General features: G+C 36.7%; 2 protein-coding genes and 1 long non-coding RNA gene across 14 annotated transcripts in view; 2 read left to right on the top strand and 1 right to left on the bottom strand.

Annotated features, from left to right (window-relative positions):
• slc25a21 (solute carrier family 25 member 21) overlaps positions 1-2,318 on the top strand; it is a 565,742-nt gene extending 563,424 nt beyond the window's left edge. For all 7 annotated transcript variants that reach the window (XM_072568920.1, XM_072568916.1, XM_072568915.1 and 4 more), the window contains 3 exons: positions 832-1,013; positions 1,902-1,954; positions 2,100-2,318. In XM_072568920.1, coding sequence (XP_072425021.1) covers positions 832-1,013; positions 1,902-1,954; positions 2,100-2,161 — 297 coding nt within the window. In that variant the 3' untranslated portion in view covers positions 2,162-2,318. The remainder of the gene's footprint in view (positions 1-831; positions 1,014-1,901; positions 1,955-2,099) is intronic.
• pax9 (paired box 9) lies at positions 799-13,040 on the bottom strand. Of its 6 annotated transcripts, none has more exons than XM_072568906.1 (5): positions 10,915-13,040; positions 9,108-9,740; positions 7,147-7,295; positions 4,473-4,695; positions 2,280-3,142 (listed from the first exon to the last, which is right to left on the bottom strand). In XM_072568906.1, the coding sequence occupies exons 1-5, from the start codon at positions 11,003-11,005 to the stop codon at positions 3,039-3,041; spliced, it is 1,200 nt and encodes a 399-aa protein (XP_072425007.1). In that variant the 5' UTR covers positions 11,006-13,040; the 3' UTR covers positions 2,280-3,038. The 6 variants fall into 6 exon arrangements, with proteins under 6 accessions (XP_072425012.1, XP_072425007.1, XP_072425006.1 ...); XM_072568905.1 differs by having other exon boundaries at positions 2,280-3,145; positions 10,915-13,037; XM_072568911.1 differs by lacking the exons at positions 2,280-3,142; positions 4,473-4,695 and adding an exon at positions 799-946.
• On the top strand, positions 9,143-22,645 carry LOC140476388 (uncharacterized). The gene is made up of 3 exons (XR_011960460.1): positions 9,143-11,289; positions 21,221-21,302; positions 22,174-22,645. It is a non-coding gene; the product is annotated as an uncharacterized lncRNA (long non-coding RNA).
• Positions 22,646-24,265: the final 1,620 nt, after the last annotated feature.

Below are 24,265 nucleotides of genomic sequence, written 5' to 3'. Positions count from 1 at the left end.
TTACACACCATTACATTTAATTGTCCATAAAAATGTAGTAAATGACAGGCCTATATAAATAATAGCTAACACTAACCATAATAAAGTGGTAATTGTATTATATCAACATAAGGCAACAATGAAATGCCGACAAAAGTGCAAATATAACACTGCATACAGCAAAAATCTAAAACTAGCATTATTTTGGAGTAGCAATGTACTGTAAAAATCCTTTAGGTCAATTAAATTAGTTGCTGCTGGTTTCCAAAAATACAAGAGACTTCAGTCACTGCTATAATTGAACTAATGTGGATTGTTAATAACAGGAAACTTCTACTTCTTGATAGACTTGGATAACTTAAACATGAAAGCAAATCTGAAGAGAAAAGCATGCAGGAAAGAGAACAAAAACACAGGACACTGCATCAAATTTTTTTTAACATATGGAGATCTCATATACAAATCAGTATTTTGGTAGATTTCATGGTGGAAGTTGCTGTCATTTGTAAGGTATTCTGGTCAATTAGCTAATATAGTTGCTTGGATTTCTTATGTTTTGATACAGTAATACTAAGTATATTGTAAGGCCTAATTATACAAATCATCCCCATATGCCTAGCCAGTCTTTTTTAGAAACTTTGTTTATAAATCCTGTGTGAGGAAATGTGTGTTTCAGCAATTTAGAACATGTGTAAAAACACAGGCAATATGATTGTCAAAAAAGTCAGCTTGAGTATGGGAAATCTTAATGTGTTTAGGTAGAATAACAAAACAGAGTGCCATGTAGATTTTTGATTAATTGTAATTCTTTTCTTTCCCCTTAAACAATCTTATGTTTATGTTTTCTTTTAGGACCCAGCAATGGAGTTCTTGAGGAAACTTGGAATTGGATTCTTGTCTGGAACGTTTGCTTCTTGTGTTAATATACCTTTCGATGTTGCAAAGAGCAGAATCCAAGGACCACAGCCTAAACCAGGAGTGATAAAATACAAAACCTGTATTAATACCATCAGTACTATCTATAGGGAAGAAGGGTAAGAAATCCTTTTAGTCTGAAGGTTGAATAATGTTGGCATTGTCACTCTTAGTAAGTTTTCATGCAATTGCAAGCTAGTAAAAAGAATGGTCTAGAAAATCTCTTCCATAACTTTGGCAGAAATCCACCAGAAACTTGGCCTTCCTTCAGCTTTTTTAACTATAAAAGATGCTCACCTACAAATTAGTGAAGAAGTGAAAAATTATCAATTCAGAATGGGGACATGACACTCTTCCTCCACCAAGTGAGGGGATGCTGTTAAGTTAAATTTTCTGGCCTGCTTGGTAAACATGTGCATAAGATCTATCGTAAGAGGTGTCGGTGCTTATCTATAGCACGTAAATTAAGGATCTTCCCTTATCCCCAAGAACTCTTTAGAAACACTGGTGAGAATTCCTAGGATTCACATCCTTGCACTTCCAGTGTGATGCGCTCCACTACATCTATGTAATTTAATTGCTCCTTGGCTGAAGAAAATAAATGAACTTATGAAAATCACATTAAATCACTGGAATAAATGCAATTATTTCTGATCAAATTACTCACATTTTCCAGAAATATATTTAATGTGTGAAAATCCTGTCATGGTACATTGTTCAGCTATTGAATGTAAAATTGAATAGGAATTATGTAAAAGTAAATTTGAAAAAATATGTTAAATCATAACTTTCAACATCATGCTTTCATTTACTTATTTAGAGAATCCTCTCGTTTTACAGATCATATTAAAAGCAGAACTAAATGCAAAGTGGAAATACACCTTATATTTCAAAATGGGAAAAGTATTAGCTGAAGAATATATTCACACATTTAACATAATTTCTCACTGATCATTGGAGTATTTTGTTCGCTAGATTAACAAAACTTTGCATTTTCCATTCAATAGATTCTTCGCATTGTATAAAGGCTTGGTACCTAAGATCATGCGCCTAGGACCAGGTAATCCCAAACATATTATTTATATGTGATCTAATCAGAAATGTTAGCAATAAAGATCTATGCCTGCTTGTACTGTTGCACTTTTAAAATCCTTGACTAATTTAAATTAATCTTTTTTTTCTTTTTCATCCCTCTCTATCTGCAGGAGGTGCAGTTATGCTCTTGGTTTATGAATATTCATTTGCTTGGCTTCAGGAAAACTTCTGATTCAAACAGAACAAAATATTGCTGAAACATTTGTATTTTCTTATGAAACCTCATGTTACAGCCCTCAATAAATTTTAATAAACATGCATTTTTAGTGGACATTTATCAGAATCTGCATTCAAAGCAAACAAAATTATATCATTGTAAAGTATTTTATCATGTCAATAAATTAATCGAACATGATTAACTGAAAAGTACAATTTTTACATCTAAATAAAACAAATACTTTGTAATTCACAATTTTTAATTTAGATATGATATAAAAATAAAAGGCTTTATTACACATATATACAGGTAAAGCCTAATGATTTACACCCTTTAAATTTTTTTTTACATCCATCTTGAACTTTATTCCGGAACAGGTTTTATAGAAGGTTTTGATGAGACTGAGAAAATAGCTGAACCTATTTCTTTACAGAAACATGATAATTAGCATACTTTAAAAAAGTTAAGGTTTCAACATAAATTGATGACAGATTATTTATGCTTTATGAGGATTGCAGATTTTTTTTGCTGCACAATTAGCAGTTATGACCTAATTTACTGACTTTTCCTAGATTAAGTGATAATTATAATTAAATACATTTTATAGGCATTCTTTTTACCACTACCATTGTCCTCACAAATAAAAATGATTATTTACATGGATGTAAACTTCACAGCAAGCTGATGTACATTCATTTCAAACAGAAACATTTTTGAAGTTATCAGGAAAATATGTTAACATTTTCACCTGAATTGTAGGGTCAATGCTGTAGCCATCAGCTAGAGCAGAAGTTGCTTTTCACAGTGGTTATGCTACAAGTCCATGATTTGAGTCCATTTAAAGCTTTCACATGAAGCTTGAACTTTCTGATCAACTTCTTAAAGATTTTGTTCAGGTCTTCAAATAACTAACTTTATACCCTAGCTGTATTTGACCCTGTGAGCCTGCATAGGATCCTGTAGATTTACTTGGAGGGCTGGTTGACTTTGTATCCTCTGCTGAAGAAAGAAAATGTCCTTCATAAAACATGCGAACCTTCTACTGTAAGTACATAAAGTAATAAAATAGTCCAGTTTTTCAAGTGTCTGGGCATTTTGCCATCGATAATGTGTTTTCCAGAAACCCAACAGTTACAGTCAGGGAGAAAAGTCTTACACAATATTACAAAAATAAATTTTGCCATTTTATTTGTATTTACAAAGAAGAATGCCTCTATTCTGTAATTAATTCTCCCACAATCAATTATTGCCTTGCGAATTAATTAAATTACAATGCTTTGCCTCATTCTGTAAGTCCAATTACTTAAATGTTACTTCATTAACAGAAGGTAGTACTATCTACATAAAACATACATATTCATTTTTAGTTTTGCAGAGTGAACCACTTGGGTTCAAATTTTCAATTGAATTGTAAGTCATGGTGCTAAGGTTCATGAGGATTTTCTTCAAAACCCTTGACAGTGTTTCCCTCCAAATATCTCATAAACAATGCAGCACTTTATTGAATTGTTCTCATAAAATAATCTGAATGAATAATAGATACATTGGATATTTTCCCAATAATCAGCATGTTTTATGCAAAGTGTTTTAGATATGCTAGTGTTTTTAAAAACTGAGCTTGAATTAAGAAAATAAAATTGTAAATGACCTGGGGTACTTGTGACAAGCTTAACTAATCAGTCAATTGTATTTGTATCCATAACAGCATGACATTTTGAAAATCTGATGCTCTGATATTTTACACTTAATCTATTATTACAAATTTCCACACATTTTCAGTTATATTGCCACCTTCCCTTTACGTGACACTTGCCACCACATTTCCCTGCTAATGCACAAATTTGAGATTTTCAAGCCATACATGGTTTATAGCTACAGGTGATGCCGTTCTGTGATCAAATGTTAAAAGTGCGGTCTAAGAGAAGATCAGATGGAACACTGAGTTTTCTTACTCAAATGAAAACGCTGACTTTTCAAAATTCCAACCATCATCTCAGGCATATAGTGACTTAATAGGTTTCTCTTGTATTTTTCATCTCTAGCCTGGAACATAATTATGCATTCATCCTGGCATTCATATTCTTTAAATGCCAATTATGTTATTACCTGTGTCCTACAAAAGTCTGGGTTCCAGTGATAAAGTGAGGGGTGGGGCTAGTATTTCATGGAGATTCAAAGTCCATTGAACAAAAAAAATTGAAGTTTTTGAATTTCCATAAAACATGCATGTCTGTACCAAAATACTTTATTTAATGTTATGCTGGCACTAAACTGCTTTGTATTGTAATTAATTACTACAATGCAGAGGCTACAATGGAGTGGCTACCTTCTCTGGTTGCTTGAACACTTTTGAATGGCAATGGTGTGGGAAGGTCACAACTGTGAGTTGGTAGTGTGCTGCCACTTGCATGTTGCCAGCCGTGGGTTGCCATGTAACTGGAGGCAGCTGCACTATATGTCATATAGGGAGATACTTGTGTAGGTGGAGGGTAAGGAGCCATACTTGGAACAGACACAAAGCTGCTAGCTGTAGGCAGACCATTAGGACCCTAGAAGATTTAAAAACAAAGTTAAATTATCTTTAATGAAGAGTAAAATAGCCAATTGTAATTACTTTCTTTTCTTTCATTATTGTTAGCAGTATGTAACAAAATCACAAGACTAATTCGTGAAATATTAAGTAAAGTATGTTTATAACTTAGACAAGTCTGCACTTAGTGCCTATTTATTTTATATATTACTGTATTTCTTCATGCAATGCAGAAATATCTACTGTCATCTGGAAGTATTAGGTAACATTACCAATACAAAAATGGATGGAATATTTTAAGTGAAATCAATGTACAATTCACAATCTCGATTGGCTTATGAAAAATGACATTTCGGGATGTTAAATATATGTGAATATTCAAAAATTAAGAGACTGCTAAAATGTGGGAATTGTAATAGGAAATAGATTAAATTATGTTAGTATTTAAAATGTTCGTCACGAGATCCCCGATTTAAAAGTCATAAATGTGTTGGATTCTGTGCTTATGTGTAATTAATGTTTGAGGTTTTTGGTGAATCATAACAGTTGACTCGTGTAATTATATTAATGAAAATAATGGCCAAATGAGGGTCAGTTAAAGACGAGGCGAACGTCACAGTGATAATTGTTCTCACACAATGGTTCCTCATGCAGTGTCGTTGAACAAAAATGCGAAACCGAGCATAATTTTGCTGTCACTTGTATAAGAGTAAGTGTGTGATATATGCTGTTACATAAATACTATTGACAATAGTACAATAAAACCGCAGAATAATACAAGCCGCGTGATCACCTAAAAAGCGCATTTTTACCTTTCATAACGCAGCGATGTGAAATATAGGTTTTCACCCCGACATATATTTGAAAAACGCCATGCGAAATACCTATAATGTCGTTCGTTTTAATAGCTGTATCCATTGTAATTAGTTTTAATGTATAAATGTCAATGATCTTGCCTAACATTAGATATTGCTAAAACTACTGGACACAATCAAATGAAAGTAGGGGAGCGAGCTTTCTGCCTCTTTTAATTTTAATTTTTAAAAAATGTTGAGGCGGGTCGCTGTTTTAATGGTTCTTTCCTCCATCATAGAATGCATTTTGTTGTGTCTCGGTGGTGCCAGTGCCTTTGTTAGAATTATTTCTGTCCACATATTTTTTAAATTGTCGGCATTTTCTTGTGGGAGAAAGTGAGGACTGCATATGCTGGAGATTAGATAGGGTAAAAACAATGACTGCAGATGCTGAAAACCAAATACTGGATTAGTGGTGCTGGAAGAGCACAGCAGTTCAGGCAGCATCCAACGAGCAGCGAAATCGACGTTTCGGGCAAAAGCCCTTCATCAGGAATAAAGGCAGTGAGCCCTTATTCCTGATGAAGGGCTTTTGCCCGAAACGTCGATTTCGCTGCTGGAGATTAGAGTCGAGCATGTGGTGCTGGAAAAACACAGCCGGTCAGACAGCATCCGAGGAACTGGAGAATCGACGTTTCGGGCACAAACCCTTCATTCGGAATGAGGCTTGTGGGCCGGGGTGAGAGTCATTGACCTTATTCAATTATTTAAATTATTTCAGTAGAGCAAAAGCAGATTTGGGCTATAATGTTTTTTAATTAGTGAAAAGCCTTTGTGCCACATTTTTTGCGAAAACTTGTAATAAAAAACTAAAAGTCATGAATAAATGTGCATGCTTGAGCAATTAATGCTTCTTTGACATTTCACCACGTTTCTCCACCCCTCCTCGCCTACCCAGACGTTGTGTATACACCTATACTTTATCAGTCGATTTTCGTTGTGTTTTGGACGATTAATTGGCAGGCTTGCTAACATTTTCTGGAGAGACATTTTGAGAAAAGGTGGTAATGTTACTTGGAAAACAAATTGTGCTTGTGGTTTAATCTTGGTATAATTTGCGCTTCTTCGCTCCCAAGCATTTTCGGTTTTATACTCATTCCACCGTAATAGATATTAATTGTAAATTAGTGCAAATTGTAAATTCATATTTAGAGAGTTCATTGCGGATTTATCTTGTTACGGTGGCTAGTATCGTGGAAATGTCATATGATCTTACGTATAGCAATAAAATTATCGATTATGTACAGTAGTAACTCGGATTCTCCCCGCCCCCTTGAAGGTCTGTATCACAAGTTTTCGTTCTCGTTCTGCGATTTGGCACTTCCATCTGTGCCAGGCTTAATTACTATTTCGATTTATCAGCGACGTATCTAATGCCATTTAAAACATCAACTAAACCTTGTTCTTATATTTCCCTCTTTCTGATTAAAAACGTTTACTACATATTACATGATTTTACAAACTAATTAGAATGTTCCTATTATGTACAAGTCATTGGAATTTAAAGCACTAATTACACTGAGGATATAATTGCTCAAAAGTATTTATTTTTGTTGTTCTGAGTTCTGTAAACGCTGTAATCTGTCCAGTTGAGAGGAAAGGCAAGCAACAATTACCTGAGTGTACTTGACTTCCTGCTCCAATGGGGACTTGTCCAGTCCATTCACTGCAGCCTGGTTTGAGGACTGGAAGTGGCTCCTGTTTATACTGTTCCACTCCTCCACTTTAGTAGGATAGGAAGAACTGTCACTAATGGGAATAGCACCTAACAATAAAAATATTTATATGACATGACTTGAATCATAGCCTTGTAGCAGCCATCATATTTGTGTCTCTTTTCCGCCCTTATGATTCCGGCATTTTGTTTTAATTTGGTGCGGGCGGCCAGATGAAGTTTACTGGGGTACCATTCCGCTTATTTACTGCTAAACTTAGCGGATTTGGTCGAGTCCGGTTTGCACTTTTTAGCAGTCTGGATCATTATCCAATATGGTATAAGTTAATAAATCGAGACGCAGCAGTTGAATATCATACGTTTCCACAAATTGTTTCGCAATTAGAGTTTGAATATTATTTCAGATGCACGTTAGCTTCCCAACAGTGCATTTCGAAACATTATTTTTGAAACATACTCATAACCTGCGTTCTTGGAAGGTACATTGTACAAATATTTACATACTTTATTTGATCGTCAATTATTGTAAATAGATAGTTTTCAAATCTATGGATATATACGAGCGTTCAGTTTTTCGACAAATATTGAGAATTGCTGGTATCGTTTACATAGATCTTGTATCAGGTCTCTGTTCATGGCTCTTGCCGTGATAGTAAGCCATTAAATTATTTTACCGAAACCTCACTTGATTTCCCCAAAATCATAAATACAGAATTCATTTTAAATGCAATTTATGTTCATGTATTTGGTTGTAGCCTAGAGCTATATATTATGTAGGAAATGCAATTGGAGCTTTAATTATATATTTCCTCTTAGTCCCAGAACAAGATGTGTTATTGTGATGGTTTCAAAAAGGAAAAGTGATGTTGGCAGTTAAAGCCGATAATAATTTTTCCAGGTAGCACTATCGTAAATGTAAGCAGTTGTCATCTCTTTACATTGTAGGGTTAAAACGACACAACTGCTCAATCTGTTTTAAATAAACCCCTGGGCGATTCCCGGATACCCATGTCATTGTTTGATGCAACTTTCCAACAAAGTGATTTGTTACATGTTTCATGGAAATGTGGAAATGATACTGTGATTTAGGAGGTGCAACAGAGAGGGGACTCCAATGACCTGATCCGAAAAAATGCTTGTTTGTGTCACAGAAACAGCAAAAAATCCAAAATAATATTTTAAAATTGATTTATTAACTAACTGCGCAATCAATCTGGAACAGCGTGCCTGGAGAAACTCTATTGCAGAGATCTTCGCGAAAAAACGTAAACTAAATCGGTGACCAACTACCATAAACGTAAGGTATAAATAGGAGACCATTATAATCAGCCGATGCATGAGAGAGGAAATAATTATGTCGTTTGACAACAGGAGTGGACATTTCCTTGTGGGAAGCGGCCTGGCTTTGCTTTGTTAACTAGATTGTGAAAAGTGAATACGTTAGAAATTAACGTGTATTTAATGACTGTAAATGGGTAGATTGGAGCTTTCAAATCTTTGTCTCATCTTACGAAAACATTTAAATGCATCTGGGTAAAATGCGCACTTCTGAAACTGCTGAAATTAAATGTGAAGCCTTGGGTTTGATAGCTGTCACTTTATCAGCTACTGAGTTGAAATTAATGAACTGTTACAATGAACAAGGTGACTTGAAATTTACAAATTTGTGCTTAGATTCAAATTATTTGGGAGGAAAAGGTGGGTGAGTGGGGTTAATACAGAAAACGTACGGTTGTCTAAAATATGAACCAGTGAAAGCTAGATTTTCACTAAACAAGAGTAAATTTCAGTATTATTCATGGGGATTTTAACGATAAGGTACCAACAAACACATTTATGTTGTAATTCTTTTATCTTGGCCCTTGGCACTGGACGACTGATAACTGGATTGCTGCTGCTTACCTTGCTGCTCGATGATTGCCCTAATCCCCAGGATGTCAGAGACAGAGTGTGATGAAGGCCAGGTCCTGTGAATTCCCACGTGTCCTGGGATTGCGGGCACACCGGGCGACGTTGGCATTTTAGCTCCGGCTGTTGTGATGGGACTCGAATACGAATAAATTGCATTGTACTGGAGAGCCGACTGCGGAGACGGATGCGCTGGAGTTTTACTCGATTCGTAATTGTTCTGCTGCGACAAGTTTCCGATCTTGTTGCGTAGGATTCTGCTGATGGAGCTCACCGAAGGGACGTTGTATTTATCGCAGACTCCATCAGCCAAGAGTCTGTCTCGGATCTCCCACGCAAAAATCCCTGGGTCCCTCTGTTTGTACGCTCGGATGTGTTTGACCACTGTGGGGGTCGTCACCCTGGGTTTGCTGCCTCCGATCGCACCGGGCAATATGGAACCGGTCTCGTTGTACCGAGCCAGAATTTTACTGACACAACCGTGTGAAACTCTGAGCTGTCTACTGATATCGCAGGGTCGAATCCCCAGTTGGGCCAGTTCGACTATCCGCAGTCTAATGGCATTAGGCAGTGGTCTGCCATTGACAAATACTCCTCCTAACTGGTTTACTTCTCCAAATGCTGGTTCTGGTATGGAATAGAACAAAAAGACGCATTCAGAAAAAGAGTCAACTACAGAAACACGTTAACCCGACAGCGGATGTATTTGTGTTCTGTTAACCAACTTTTGACAAGCTGTACTTTATTACGTTTATGGGGCGTATCGCTAGGGTAGGCCTGCACTGTGTAACGCTTGTATTCAACTGAAAGTCGTACATTAGCTCCGATCACAGTTCCTGACATTTCCGAGTGGAAGTCAACCACGAATAGACACAACAGTTGAAATTGAGATTGCCATCTGCACTCGATAGCTTTTGTATGACCCTTTCTGGGAATTTTTTTTCAATCGTCAGGAGTTTTTATTCGAAAGAGCTCTAAAAATGCAAAAGGTTTGTTTTTGATTTAATTTTATGCACGTTTGTTTGATAGGTCTTCACTTTTATTTTCTGTCGTTTATTTACAAAGAAATGTTTACACGAACATGAGATTGTTTTTCGAAATGTCATTCTGTTCTGATATCCTAAGCCTTGAGTTTTCATTTTTCCAATATTTAGATGTAAATAAAACAAAAATGCATTGAATCCAAAGCTTGGATATAATTGACACACCAGCTTTTATTTCCCTCAGGATGCATTTATCTGTCATATTTAGAGGAGGAATGGTAACTCTCCGGGAATATTTAACGACGATGTTTGAAAGTTACGCTCCGCTCTCCTTTCGGTTTGCAGTGTTCGCTAATTGGTTCGTTTGGCTAATATTGTACCTCTTTTTCAGCGAAAAAAGCATATCTGCATAATTCCATCAAACTCATCGGCTCTCCAGTAGATGGCTATGAGGTGTAAATTATCCAAAAATAACATTTCCACAAAACTCAGTCGAACTTCTCTGAATACAAGACAAACATCCCAACACGTAGTCATCTAACTAGGCGTGACTAACTCGATCTTAAAGCATACTTTTAAAATTAATACGAATGGTGGAAACATAAGTTAGTGCTTGGTAATGCTAGCTTTATTGATCGATTATGCATCTGTTGACAGCAATGTAAAATGCAGAGTCTACTTACCCATGATAATTATGACTCAAGTGATCCTCAAAACTTCCTGCTGAATATGTCAGCGTTTCAAATAGAATTCAAATCCCCTGAAGTACAGAATGCTTTGGGTTCCACTTATAAGTGCTACTTAATAACTGATCTCACCTTCGAAGTTACAGAAGAACATGTATAGAGTAAAAATGCTTCCCTTTTCCTCGGGAGAGGTGGTTCGGTTCTGCATTTCAAAGCACAGCATGGGAAATGGATTTTACACGCTCTGTCTGTCAATCACCGTGGACACACCCTCGGCAATAACGGAAGAGGCGGGAGGATGAAAATCCCGTTGACTCATTGGTGGTTGACCGTGACCTGGCAATACTACCTGGAAGTTGCTCATAACAAATTATTTTCGGGTTGTCCAACGACTTGAGGCTTTCAGTGGACTGTTAATATGAAGGAGATATTACTTAAATATTTCAATTAATTGCAAATTGCACCAAACTAATATTGCTATTTAAAACGGAATAGTTCATTCAACCGGTAAGTTCCCATTATAAGTTCTATTTCCCTCGCAAAGCAACATTATAAATCTATAGATTACCTTTATTTTTTTGAAAAAGTGCATCTTAAAATAAACCATCATGTAAATGTGTGTTGTTCCAAAGTAAGTTTCAGCCCACTTTTTTTTACTTACTGATGAATGCCATGTCTCATTAAAAAGTCGATCAACAAAGGGATACATCATTTTTCATGGCAAATTAATAATTAGAATGATTGTTCTTATATTTTTCCATTGCAAACAGAGTAATAAATATTTGTTAGTAAATAATTACATGCACCCTCCCATCTTAATTTGCAGTTAGCCGCTGGGAGTTAATATTTAATGACATTGGTAAAAATAAAGATAACATGCATTAATAATTCATTATTGATTGGTTAGTAAAAACATGTTTCTTGCATTAGTTGATTAGAATGTATTGTTTCATGATACAGTTTGAATCAAAATATGACATAATCTAAAACTGATAAATGGCTTAGCACCAAGCTGTCTATGAAAACGCAATGTCCATCATTTCAAGCTCAGCCAAAAGATTTGCTTATGCAGCAACCTTTGTGAGATGCTGACTGGTGTGAAATACTTTCTTTCGTGAAAATACTAATTAATGCCTTTGTTTAATTACCAAATGGGGCATCAATCCCGAATTGATGCTGTGTTATTACTGCGAACTATTTTTCTTAAAAGAGAAGAAATTTACGACTTTAATTTTCTGAGAGTGTCTATTTACCTTCGTGGTATTGGTTCACCCAACTGTTTATATTTCGCGGATTTTGAAGTGGATTCTGTGTTCTTGAAGGTGAAGCATACCTACAAAGTACTAAACGTTTATTTTAAAGTAAAAGTAAAATACTTCACTTTAATTTTGTATAAATATTTTTGTTAGATCTCAATGTTCATTTGATAATGTTATGTTTAAGATACCAAATAGGTCTGCTGTCAATGAAGGTCTATTATTTAAACATAACTTACCTAAAGATCACTAACAAGAGCGCTGTACTGTTTAATGGCTTTGAGGTAATGGCGTTTTAAACTTTTTTTTATTTTAATTATCGCTGTACAAAAATATAATTAAAAGTTTTCTTACGGTATTTATAATTCAACCGAATAATCTCTGATCATAAAAACAAATAATTCTGGAAATACTCAAAAAGACCGGCAGCACTTGGTGAAGAAAAACATATAGTGTGAAGGTTTCAGGATCTTTTGTCAGACCTGTTTACTTCAGATTTTCAGTTTCCGCCGTATTTTACTTTTGTATTCTTTGCAAAGTATCCCAGTAAGTTCTCAGGTGACATTTCTTTACTCCTGTTTGGTTTTGATGGGTGTTGGGCATGTTGTAATTCGATAAGACGACCTACCTTCGTTTCTTTCTATCGGTTTACGTTTCTTTTCTTCATTTGTTGATTTACTGTAATTGTTTTTGAACATGTTCCTATCTTTGTCTCGTTGTCTATGTGGGTCTGCATCCTGTTTTCCTTCGGAACTAACTGTAGGACCCCTCTGTTCCCCTCGCCTTCTTTCTGTGGGCCGCGTGTGAGGCTGGAATTTAGGACAGTGGGAAGAATCCTTGTCGACAGGGCTGCTCTCTAGTGAAAAAGCATAAATGTTTACCCGGGCTGAACGTGCTTAACTTGTTTCCATAGAGGTGCTGAGTGTGGTCTTAAATGACAAAGGTCAGAAGCACACTGGCCCGTTAAAGGGCAGGGGAACACAAGCGGGATGAATCCTCAATTGTTTCTGCAAGCAAGCAGTAAATCATTTTGAATTTGGCCAGTTCATTTAAGAAGAGTACGTTTTAAAGGCCAAAAGGGGTTTTTCGATACATTTAGAAGTAGGAAGTTACTTTCCAATTTTGAAATTCACATTCGAATATCCAAACATACAGATTACTAGACTAAATGCCCTAGGGTGCATTCATTACAACATTTTTAGTTCTTCCTCATTATCTAATCTTAATAGTTCGCACCAGGTTTCTTTTTTTTAAATGTAGTTTTGGGAGATTTCCTAATATTTGCGTTCTTTAACTTATACTCTTATGTCAACTTTAAATTTCCCTTTGCAATAGGGTACTTTCCGGTTTCTTTCAGAATGAGCAATGTCCTTCATCTGTAATCCAATGGGCAATCCAATAAATGGAAAAAGTAGTTACATTACTGAACGTCAAATACCTACAGTGAAATTTCTGGAAATTCTAGAAATAAACATTTAGAGCAAATTTCATTGAGGCGCAGCGTCTCAGACTATGCAGCCCTTGAACGTTTTTGAGTACTTTCTCGGAAGAATAAAAAGGTGATTATGAAAAGGACAGGGGTTTTCGAATAGGTCACTTGACATGTAACCTGGATGTAAAGTGGAACGAGCAACTGCCGAGGTTCACAAAATCGTTTTCCGAACCAAAACTGCCGCAGCCAGATAAGTTTAAAAAAAAAATTCATTGGGCTGGAAACAATACAAAATCTAAAATTCTTTGTCGATGGCAAAATTTCAAAGGGTAATTGACATTAATAAATTGGGAAAATGTTTGCAAGTTGTAACTAACCGCGGAGATCTTCACACAATACGCTAGCCTTCAAGGAATATGTGTGAAAGAAGAGTGATAAAACGGAGCGACATTTGACTTCTCGCTGTCTCCCTCTGCTGAAATCCATTGTTTCTGCTTTTCATGTGCAACCGTGTCGCTAGATTTTTAAAGTAGACTATTCAACTATTGTGAAGCGAATTAAAGTGGATTGAAGTCACCGTTTAGCCCCAGTCATATTTCTAAAGTACATTTCATAATAGATGAGTTATACAATGTTTAATTGACCTACATATGTGGAGCTTTCTAAAATTAAATTCATTTTTGTCTGAATAAAATGCTATCACGGTAAATTAAATTTACAGCTTCGTAAAAAGTTAATTCTATTGAGAATGCGTCATACCATATTTGAACAAATGAACAAACAACGTCACAATACAACAAACTGGGAACGTGGGTTACAATTATTAGTCGACAACGCAGTCCCTCGGGCAGGTTCCAGTATTTAAATAGATCGAGCCTCATTTGTATTTCAACTTAATTTGTCGGCTTTTGCATGATTGCCCTTGATGTCCTTACCCAATAAAAAAATCTTTCCCTCTCAGAATTGAAGATGTAATATTTCGGGGAATGAATTCCCCACGACCCCTCATGTGTAAATAAATGTTTCCTGACTCCATGCTGGAAAGGTCCAGCACTTTGTTTTATTTAAACCTACTCCATGGGCTCTCCTTATCATTTGAACACTTCGACTGGATGGCCCTCGACCGTCTAAAATGAAAGGAAGATATTTTATAGTGCTTGTTTTCATCACGTAATTCTCTATGTCCTGGTATAATTCTAGCGAACATGCAATTTGCTCTTCCCAAAATTAATATATATTTCCTGAGGTTAATTGTCCAAAACGGAATGCGATGCTCGAGATAGAGTCTGATCCATCAGATATTATTTAGGGTCTGACCTATAAGATAACACTTATTTCAAAAATAGATTACACCGCCCAAGTAGCTTGAACGGGAAATTGATCCTATCAAATGAAAATTGCTGCAGCTGTGCTTTCAGTCCAATGGATTTCGCTCCTAATAATACAAATGTTATTTCAGAACATATGCACGGTGTGTTTTTCAAATTAGGGTTTTAAAAATCTCAACTTTAATTAGGTTTTACAAATTATCTGTCACCTCGAAACTAGGTGCAGTTTCATTGAGATTTGAGGTCGCAATTCATCATGTTAAATAATGCTGCTGTAATCGATAAGCAAAATGTTATGATGCACGAAACTAAAGACATCGGACATAGTTCACCAAATTGTCTGTTTAATTATAAACAGAATTAAAGAATCATAATGCAAAACATAATGTTTCTTCGTGTGATCTGTATGCACATCCAAATCAAATAGTATACAGACGGTAATGAATTAACCACACGTAATATTTTCTCTATTCCCCTGTTTTGATCGTTTGCAGGAGCAAAATCATTTGAAGCTTGATAGTCGGCAAATTCTGGGAAGAACAACTGAAATCACTTTCCTGATGAACACCTTTCTAAAACCGTGCTGCAGAACCTATGCCTGTCTCGTAAAGTAACAAGCTTAAAAGTGAAGCATCAGGATTTTGTGTGAATTACCAAAAATATTTCGAGCGCGCGGCCTTTTGAATATCATGGTTATTTCAGAAAATCTCCTCCCAGCTCATGGGCGAAACTGCAAATCCAGGCTGTTTTGAGTAATTGAAGAACCGACTGTCTGCGAGTTTAAAATTCAAAGGATATAATAGATTATGCTGATATCCAAAACAACAGTGTGGCTATTGCAAGCATTCGACAACAGATAAATTCCTAAAGCATGTATCAATAAAACATTAGACTTCTACATTATATTCTTAGGGACCTGATCCCAGGACGTATCCCAGGACGTTGTGGGAAGATTAAGACTAAATTGCAAGTTCTCTAGCAGAAATATTTGTATCATCTATAAATATAGGTGAAGTACCAGAGGACCGGAGGGTGGCTAAATGGTATGCCATTGTTTAAGAAAGGCTGTAAGGAGAAGTCTGGAAACTACAGACCAGTGAGTCCGACTAGTCAGTCAGTGGGTAAGTTATTGGAGGTGATTCTGAAATATAGAATTTACACGCATTTGGAGAGGTGAGGACTAATTAGGAATAGTCAACCTGGTTTTGTGCGAGGAAAATCGTGTCTCTCAGATTTAATAGTTTTTTTTAAAATGAAGTAACCAAAAACATTGATGAGAGCAGAGAGTTGGACTTTAGTGAAGCCTTTTGACAAGAGTCTGCATGGTAGACTAACTTGTAGAGTTAGATCACAGGGGATTCAGGATGAGCTTACCAATTGGATACAGTATTGGCTTGAAGGTAGGAGACAGAAGGTTCAGGGTCCTTTTTCTGACCAGAGGCCTGTGAGCAGTGGCATTCCACAAGGATCAGTACTGGAAATTTGATTGTTATTTATATAAATGATTTGGATGAACATAGTTAAAAATCACACAACACTAGGTTTATTTGGAAGCACCAGCTTTTGGAGCTCTGCCACTTCATCAGGTAGCTGTGGAGCAGGAGTATAAGACACAGACTTTGTAGCAAAGGATTACATTGTCTTGCAACTGAAATGATATATTGAACAAACCAAGATTGTTGTTAGATCTTTCATCTTATAGAACAAGTTGCAGGTTTTGGTTCATTAATATGTTAATCCCAGAATTCTTTTAAGTCACATTCTCAAGATTTGTGGGCGGCACAGTGGCACAGTGGTTAGCACTGCTGCCTCACAGTGCCAGAGACCTGGATTCAATTCCCGCCTCAGGCGACTGACTGTGTGGAGTTTGCACGTTCTCCCCGTGTCTGCGTGGGTTTCCTCCAGGTGCTCCGGTTTCCTCCCACAGTCCAAAGATGTGCAGGTCAGGTGAATTGGCCATGCTAAATTGCCCGTAGTGTTAGGTAAGGGGTAAATGTAGGGGTATGGGTGGGTTGGTGTGGACTTGTTGGGCTGAAGGACCTGTTTCCACACTGTAATGTAATCTAATCTAATCTAAATAACTTAAGGTTTTATTTTATAAAAGTGACATCTCAGCTCAGACAATGCACTAAAGGTGTAAGGTTAGAGTCTGTCTGTATCCCAATCTTGAGTCAGACTGGTACTATTTCCAATGTGGAATTTATGAAATATTATATGGGTTGACTGCCTGCAGGTCATGTGCTTTTTGAGAAAAATAGAATATATCTGCAAATATAATTCTGCAAATTCAAATTCATCCAATAGACTTATATGCATGTGTGCACACATGAGAGAGAGATTATAAGTGTCTGCATGTGAGTGTGTGCATGTGAGTTTGTGTGAGTGTGTGTGTGTGCATGCTTGGTAAAGTGTGTATGTGAGTGTGATGGAGCCTGTGAGAGGGTGTGTGCATGGTTGTGAGTGTGGGTTGTGTGTATGAGAGTGATTGTGTGTATGAGAGATGGTCTGTGTGAGTGTGTATGTAAGAGTGTGCATGTGTGCTTGTGCATGTGTATGTGAGTGAGAGAGGGAGTACAGTGTAGTGGGGTCACCTGTAGTGTGACATGAACCCAAGGTCCCGGTTGAAGCCATCCTCATGGGTACTGAACTTGGCTATCAGCCTCTGCTCGGTCCCTCTGCATTGTTGTGTATCCTGAAGTCCACCTTGGAGAATGGTCACCCGAAGATCTAATGCCAAAACTTCCTGACCACTGAAGTGTTCCCTGACTGGGAGGGATCTTTTACAATGGGTTGCAGGTTTCGGTTCATTAATATGTAAATCCCAGAACTTCTTTTAAGTCACATTCTCAAGATAATGTAAGGTTTTATTAAAAAAAAGTGACATCTTAGCTCAAATAATGCATTAAAGGTGTGAGGGAAGAGTCTGTCTGTATCCCAATCTTGAGTCAGACTAGTTCTATTTCCAAAATAACAATGTAGAGCATATTACATGGATTGACTGCCTGCAGATTGTGTACTTTTTGAGCAAAATAGAATGTATCTACAAATAAAATTCTGCAAATGCAAATTCACCCCATCAACTTATATGTGTGTATGTGTATGAGAGGAAGAGAGAGTGTGTGTGTGCATGTGAATGTGAGTGTGAATGAAAGAGTGTGTGTTTGCATGTGTGTATGATTGGTAAAGTGTGTGTGTGAATGTGATGGAGTATAAGCCTGTGAGAAGGTAAAGACTTAACAGCAATCTAAGTTTGTTCAATATATCATTTCAGTTATATAACACTGTAATCTTTTGCTATAAATTCTGTGTCTTATGGTCCTGCTCCACAACTACCTGAGGAAGGAGCAGCACTCTGAAAACTAGTGCTTCCAAATAAAGCTGTTGGATTAAAACCTGGTGTTGTATGATTTGTAACTTTACCCACCCCAGTCCAACATTGGCACCTCCACATATTGGATAAGTATGGTTAATTAATTTGCCGATGATGGGAAAGAGATCTTGATCAAATGAGTCAATGGGCTGAGGAGTGGCAAATGGAGTTTAATTTGCATAAATGTGAGGTATTGCATTTTGGTAATACAACCAACCGGATAGGGCATATACAATTAATGATAGGGCCCTGGTTAGTGTTGTGGAACAGAGAGACCCCAGGGGTTCAGGTACATAGTTCTTTGAAAGTTGCATCACAAGTAGTCAGGGTGCTTAAGAACCCATTTAGCACACTTCCCTTCATTGTTCAGACCTTTGAGTATAGGAGTTGGAACTTCATTGTGAGATTGTACTGGACCCTCGTGAGACCTCTTCTGGACTCCTCTGTGCAGTTCTGGTCACCCTGTTATAGGAAAGACATCTTTAAAATGGAGAGGGTTCAGGAAATATTTATCAGGATGTTACCGGGAATGGACGGTTTGTGTTTCAAGAATAGGCCGGGACATTTTTCACTGGAGTCCAGGCGAATGAGGGGGGGTAACCTTGTTGAACATTATAAAATGATGAAGGATATCGATAAGGCGAATGACTATGGTCTTTTCCATGTAGTGAGGGAGTTCAAAAGTAGGGAACATGTTTTTAAGGTGAAAGGAGAAAGATTTTAAAAAGTGCATAGAGGTATCGTAAAGGTTTGGAGGGATATTGGCCAAGGCTAGGCAGGTGGACTAGTTCAGTTTTGGAACGTGATCGGAGTGGACTGGTTGCACTGAAGCGTCTATTTCCATGCTCTATGACTCGATAAAGTTAGAGTTGTTCTGAATATACGAACTATGTAATGAAATATGGTCAAGATTCGAACGTCTGCCTTATATTTCTCCCATCAGTACTGCACAAACGCAGTGTCTATGTGTATAAAATATAATGGCGAGCGTCGTAAGTGTGGAAAATGTCCACAGGTTTCAAGTTCAACATCACAGTTAATGAACAGGCCAGGGGACCTATCTGACAACACTTTCTGAAGCAAGCCACTTTTTGCCTTGTTAATGAGCGCTGAGAAAGTTTTATCGCCGATATTTTAAATCTGGCAAAATAACAAAGTAGCGTATATTCTTGTAACATATTCGTACTCAGTCGTGTGTATGTTGCATGTTGGCAATTCCGTTTTTCACAGGTAATTTAATGGCCAACAGCAAAAGTTTAGAGTCTCACATTCCTCCCATTAAAGTGTAATTCATGGAATAGGAAATAAAAATGTCACCAAGTTTAACATTTAAGTTCTCGTCATGTTTAATGGAAGATGGAAAAAGCATCAACGATGAAAAACTGGTCTTTTTTTGATTTTGGAAGAATGTGCAATTTCATGTGCAATAGATCACACTGAACTTATTCGTTTGATGTGTAGTATTGTCATCTTGGATGCTCTATCTCTTTCCTTCTAGCCAATGAATATTAATTTTCAGAAAGTGCCTTCTGTTTCCTGAAGATTTCAAACTTTTATTTTTTAAAAAAAGTAAGGCTGTTTTTACAACGGCAGGAAATACATGACTTAAACAACTTCCGTGAAATTTGTGAATAAGATCGTTGTTCACGTATCATTCCAAAATCATTTATCTTTACATGGGCATAACCGAATCTCCCTACAGAGTCCTTCCAAAAATAACAAATATATTTGCAATATTGAAAACTGTTTCATAGTATAAAAGAAAAAGATCGTGCATAGAACGAATATATCTAGAATGTTTAACATATGTACGTAATTTTGGCTGAATATTAATGATATAGAACAATGTGTAAACAGGAATTATGTAAATACACATGGAGATTATATTCTAGAAAAAGGATTCATGAAAATATAAAACAAGAACAAAAGCATATTAATTCCAATACTGTATACAAATTCCGGAATGTTTATGCAGCTGAAAGTTTGCGGAATGATAGTTCATAAGGAATAAATTACATTTCGTGATACTGAAACGAAAGACAAGTCGTAATTTAGAACAAATGCTTTTTTTGTTACATTCTTGAAAGGGACACCAAAACGAAAACGTTCTATCAAGCGTTCGAAATAGCTGTCATCCACTTGTATATTTTGGACATTTAAACTTATATAGGAACAACTTCGTGCTGAGAATTAATGGGGTTACAAAGTTAGGGTATGCAAGATGAAGCAAAGTATTATTGTAAGCAATCGCACAATTGTCCTTCCTAATAGGGAACTCAGAGCCAATTCGTTGTAAGCATGTGTTCAATTGTGGAGATAATCCTTTCGAGCTCCTGAATCAAGATGACACCGTACAAAATAGCTCAAGGTCACTAAATAAATAACCAGGCAACACCCAAACCGATTTATTGAAAATTATTCGTGTATTACATAACAGTCTGTTTCTGGAAGAACACTTCTCAACAGAGATTATCCCACCTCAACTAAGTGCGCTGTATAAATAATTTCCCGAATAAATTGTAATTTCGTAAAATATTCGGAGGTACAAGGTAGTGTTTGGTGAATGATACACCGATACCAAAGGATTACATTTAATACACCACCTCTGGATATTTGCATTGCTATTTTTTCGACTCTGATTATTCATGTCTTTATCTGGATGCATGAAGCTTACTATGGGGTAAATTATAGGTGTGGCGGACTTGGCGAGAACGAGCAGCCTTTTCAGAACATATAAACATTCTGCTGTTCGGCAAACCAAGCACCACACCTGCTATTGCATAACAGCATATAGTCTTAAAATTATATTGTATAAACAGTGAATGTTTTATAATACTTGCGAATATAAACTGTATTTTAAATCATTTCCAAAATTAATATTCATTACAATTATTTTCCTGATTGTTGCTAAAACACAATTTTGGTAAACTGCTGCTAACATTAATGCATGTCATTTTCGGGTCTGAGGTCTGCTGCATCTTTATTGAATATAAACTGTACCATTTTTAAATTGAAAATCGTCTCTACCGTCAATTTTCTTCTAAAACCACAGAGTTGGCTTGTTTCCAACCCGAACTTTCAGTTGAAAGAAACCCTGTTGGGATCTGGCGCCACCTCCTGATTACAGCTGGCAGGTAAGGGGAAAAGAAACAACGAGTTCAGGTTATCAGTGAACATCGTAATACGTTTTGACGTCCTTTGACTAAAATGATCTCGCAATCTAGTCAATGATTTACAACATTCAGTATGGTACTTGTCAATTTATAACATCACAGTATGATAGCAGTGTTGCTAATTGTTCCAAAGATAGAAATTGTATGAATATTGCTCCAGTACAAGGAATAATTTGCACCCATGATTGAAACTTACTCTTGAAAATATTTAATGTTGCAATACATAATACAAAAAAAGATAACTGTAAAACCGTGAATTTCATCTCATAATCGGCTGTCATTGACAATTACACTTTGTGGGCGAGAGCTCGACTTGTTTATTGACTCAATATAAATTTGTTCAAATATTCTCTTCGATAATAATGAGAACGTCGAAGTTACATTCAATAAGAACTGTCAACTGGCATGTTCTACAGTCTTGAGTATGTGAATGTATAATGTGGAGACCACATGATGAAGCTACGGTTCTATTTTGAAACCCTTAGAAATAAATTGCATTCATTGCAGCCCAATAAAGTTTCTCCAGCTCCCACTGTATATGACGTTGCTCAATAGTTTGATCAACGAGCATTGTTTTAAAAATAACCTCTTTTAAAAATGTCAGATTAACAACATTTAAAATACGTGGGCAAATTCTTTCAATTTACCTTTACATGTTAACAAGATTAACTGTTAATGAGATACAATCCATTCGAAAGTATCAAGTTAAACACGATGACGATGGTTACTTTGTGTAACTTGGTCTCAGCAGTTACTTATTACAGTCTAAGTATGGATTTGAACAGAATCCGAGTTGCTAACGGTAATTGGTACTATTTTTGAATTTATTCAGAACCTAACACAAATGCGAACAAATCATTGGAAGATGGCAATACAATTTTCTGCAGGATGTATTTGAAGTTCATGCAAAGACGATTCTGATATTGATTTTTGACTCAAAGATATTGACTTTTGAAGAAGTTTGAACTACAGGTCCATGTTTAAATGTGAAGTTTCTCAGTGACTATCTCTCACTTGGATGCATTGGTGCAACCGACTTCTGGTTAGAAAATGCGTTAAATGATACATTTAAACGTGTTAGCATGACATTTTTTTTAAAACAAGTAATACTGATATATGTATGCAAGGAGTTCTGTCCACATTGTACTTATTTTAGAACTCCACGTATTGATAAAAAATGAAAGAATATTTTTAAAAGCTGATGAATTCGTGATGTTGTGCCTGGTGTTTTTGATTTGAAATCGGCAGTAAAACCAACGTAGACATCTATCGCTCACTGCAAAGCATTTCAAACACATTTTAAGTCCTTCCATATGTTCGTTTCGTCGAATATAAATATTTCTTTTAAAAATCCACGTCTTGACAGTATTATGTTAATTGTAAATCGTCGTGTACGTTCCTGTTGTTTGGAAATTATTCAATGTTTATTTTTTAAGAGTATTTTAGGTAAATTATTTGTTTAGATTGCGACTGATTATAATTGAACACGATTTTCTGCCTGGATTTTGTTTCAATATATTGCAAAAACAGTCTGCCAAACGTTTCGATGTATGGCTCATTATATCATGCAGCCGTTCTCCGTTTTGCACTATAAAAAAGAGCATCCAGAGTGACTACACCTGAACAATACTGGAAGTGCCGTCGCTGGCTGCTTTTTTCTGCACTGGAAATAGCTGAAAGTGCATCTCTACTCAAATAATTTTATTAAAAGGATTGACTGAAGGTTATAGTTAAGTCAAATGGTTTAACAGGCGTATTGAGCATTTGTAAACTTGGCTTAAACCTGAATTGAATTTGATGCTAGGCAAGGATGTGATATGGGCTTAGAAAGTGAGATTTAGCATTGATTCTGGAACATATTAAGAGCTCGATTCTGATCTCAATCTTTTTGATTTGCATTGCTATAAACCACGTTTTAGGTGGTCCATATATGTCAGGCAGTTTGGCTAGCTCAGTTGAAGCAGGGAGATCCTAATAGCATGGGTTCAGCTGAGGTTATCATGAAGAACTTTGCTTCACAACCTTGCCCCTCATCTGAGACCTGGTGACCCTTAGGTTAAAAGACCAGCAGTAACCGCTCCCTAACGAGGGAGCAGCCCTATGGTGTGGTAGCCCTGCGGCAACCTTTTAAAAAAAATTGTCAAAGCAAATAATTTAGTGTTCCAATATAGGCATTTCTTTTCTTTCTAGGAAAACCTGGCAAACATTTTGCACATGATGAGTAGGTTGACCAGTGGTATATGGGAAAACAACAGAGGACACTGTCTGAGGTGCTGGCGTAGAATGAGATGTTGGGGGTAGGGTGACTCCTAACAGGGTTGTGAGACTAGTGGGGAATAGAAAGAGGGTCCCTGGCAGGGTCACGAGATTCATGAGAGTAGCTGCTAGAGAAGGGATTCTGGAGGAGGTGGTAGGTGGAGTGATGGAATTGCTGGTGGAGCCTGGAGACAGGATAGAGAGTGATGTATTTGCTGGTGAAGTCTTGAACCTGGAGTGGGGTTTTTGGGATTGTTGGCAGACTCTTAAGATTAGGGAGATGATCTGATCATGTCTTAAAACAGGTGAGCGGTTGCTCCTGAAGTCACCACACAGAGTTGCAGGGTGGGGAGGAAGGGAATTTCTGCAAACTGCTTCTGATGTTTGGATCCTTTCTGCAAGCATGTGGGCCAGCCCTGAACACAAGGCATGTGCAGAAAAACAAATCTAAGACAGAACACATTCCAAAAAAATCCTGATCTGGGAAGTGGGGATGATTTCAAAATTAAGGGATGGTCCTGGAAGATCTGGGACCATCTGCTGCACAAACAACAAAATCCCACAATTGGGAGCAAGAATAGTCGCTGATTAATCTATCATTGATGATGTTGTTTGAGGGATGATTGTTGATGAGATGTTGAGAAAGATTTGATGCCATCCTTTCAAGA

Source organism: Chiloscyllium punctatum, chromosome 4 (assembly GCF_047496795.1).
Source record: "Chiloscyllium punctatum isolate Juve2018m chromosome 4, sChiPun1.3, whole genome shotgun sequence".
In the NCBI taxonomy this organism is placed as follows: domain Eukaryota; kingdom Metazoa; phylum Chordata; class Chondrichthyes; order Orectolobiformes; family Hemiscylliidae; genus Chiloscyllium; species Chiloscyllium punctatum.
This window is presented reverse-complemented; position numbering and strand designations above follow the sequence as displayed.

Bases quoted from the DNA above. Each gene is read 5' to 3' on its own strand.
- pax9 (XM_072568905.1), bottom strand. From the start codon at position 11,005: ATGCTGTGCTTTGAAATGCAGAACCGAACCACCTCTCCCGAGGAAAAG. The intron at 4,696-7,146 runs GTAATTGTTGCT...TAAATCTTCTAG, and splicing joins AGGAAGTCAAGTACACTCAG to GGTCCTAATGGTCTGCCTAC. The intron at 3,146-4,472 runs GTAGCCACTCCA...TTCTTTCTTCAG, and splicing joins TGTTCAAGCAACCAGAGAAG to CAGAGGATACAAAGTCAACC.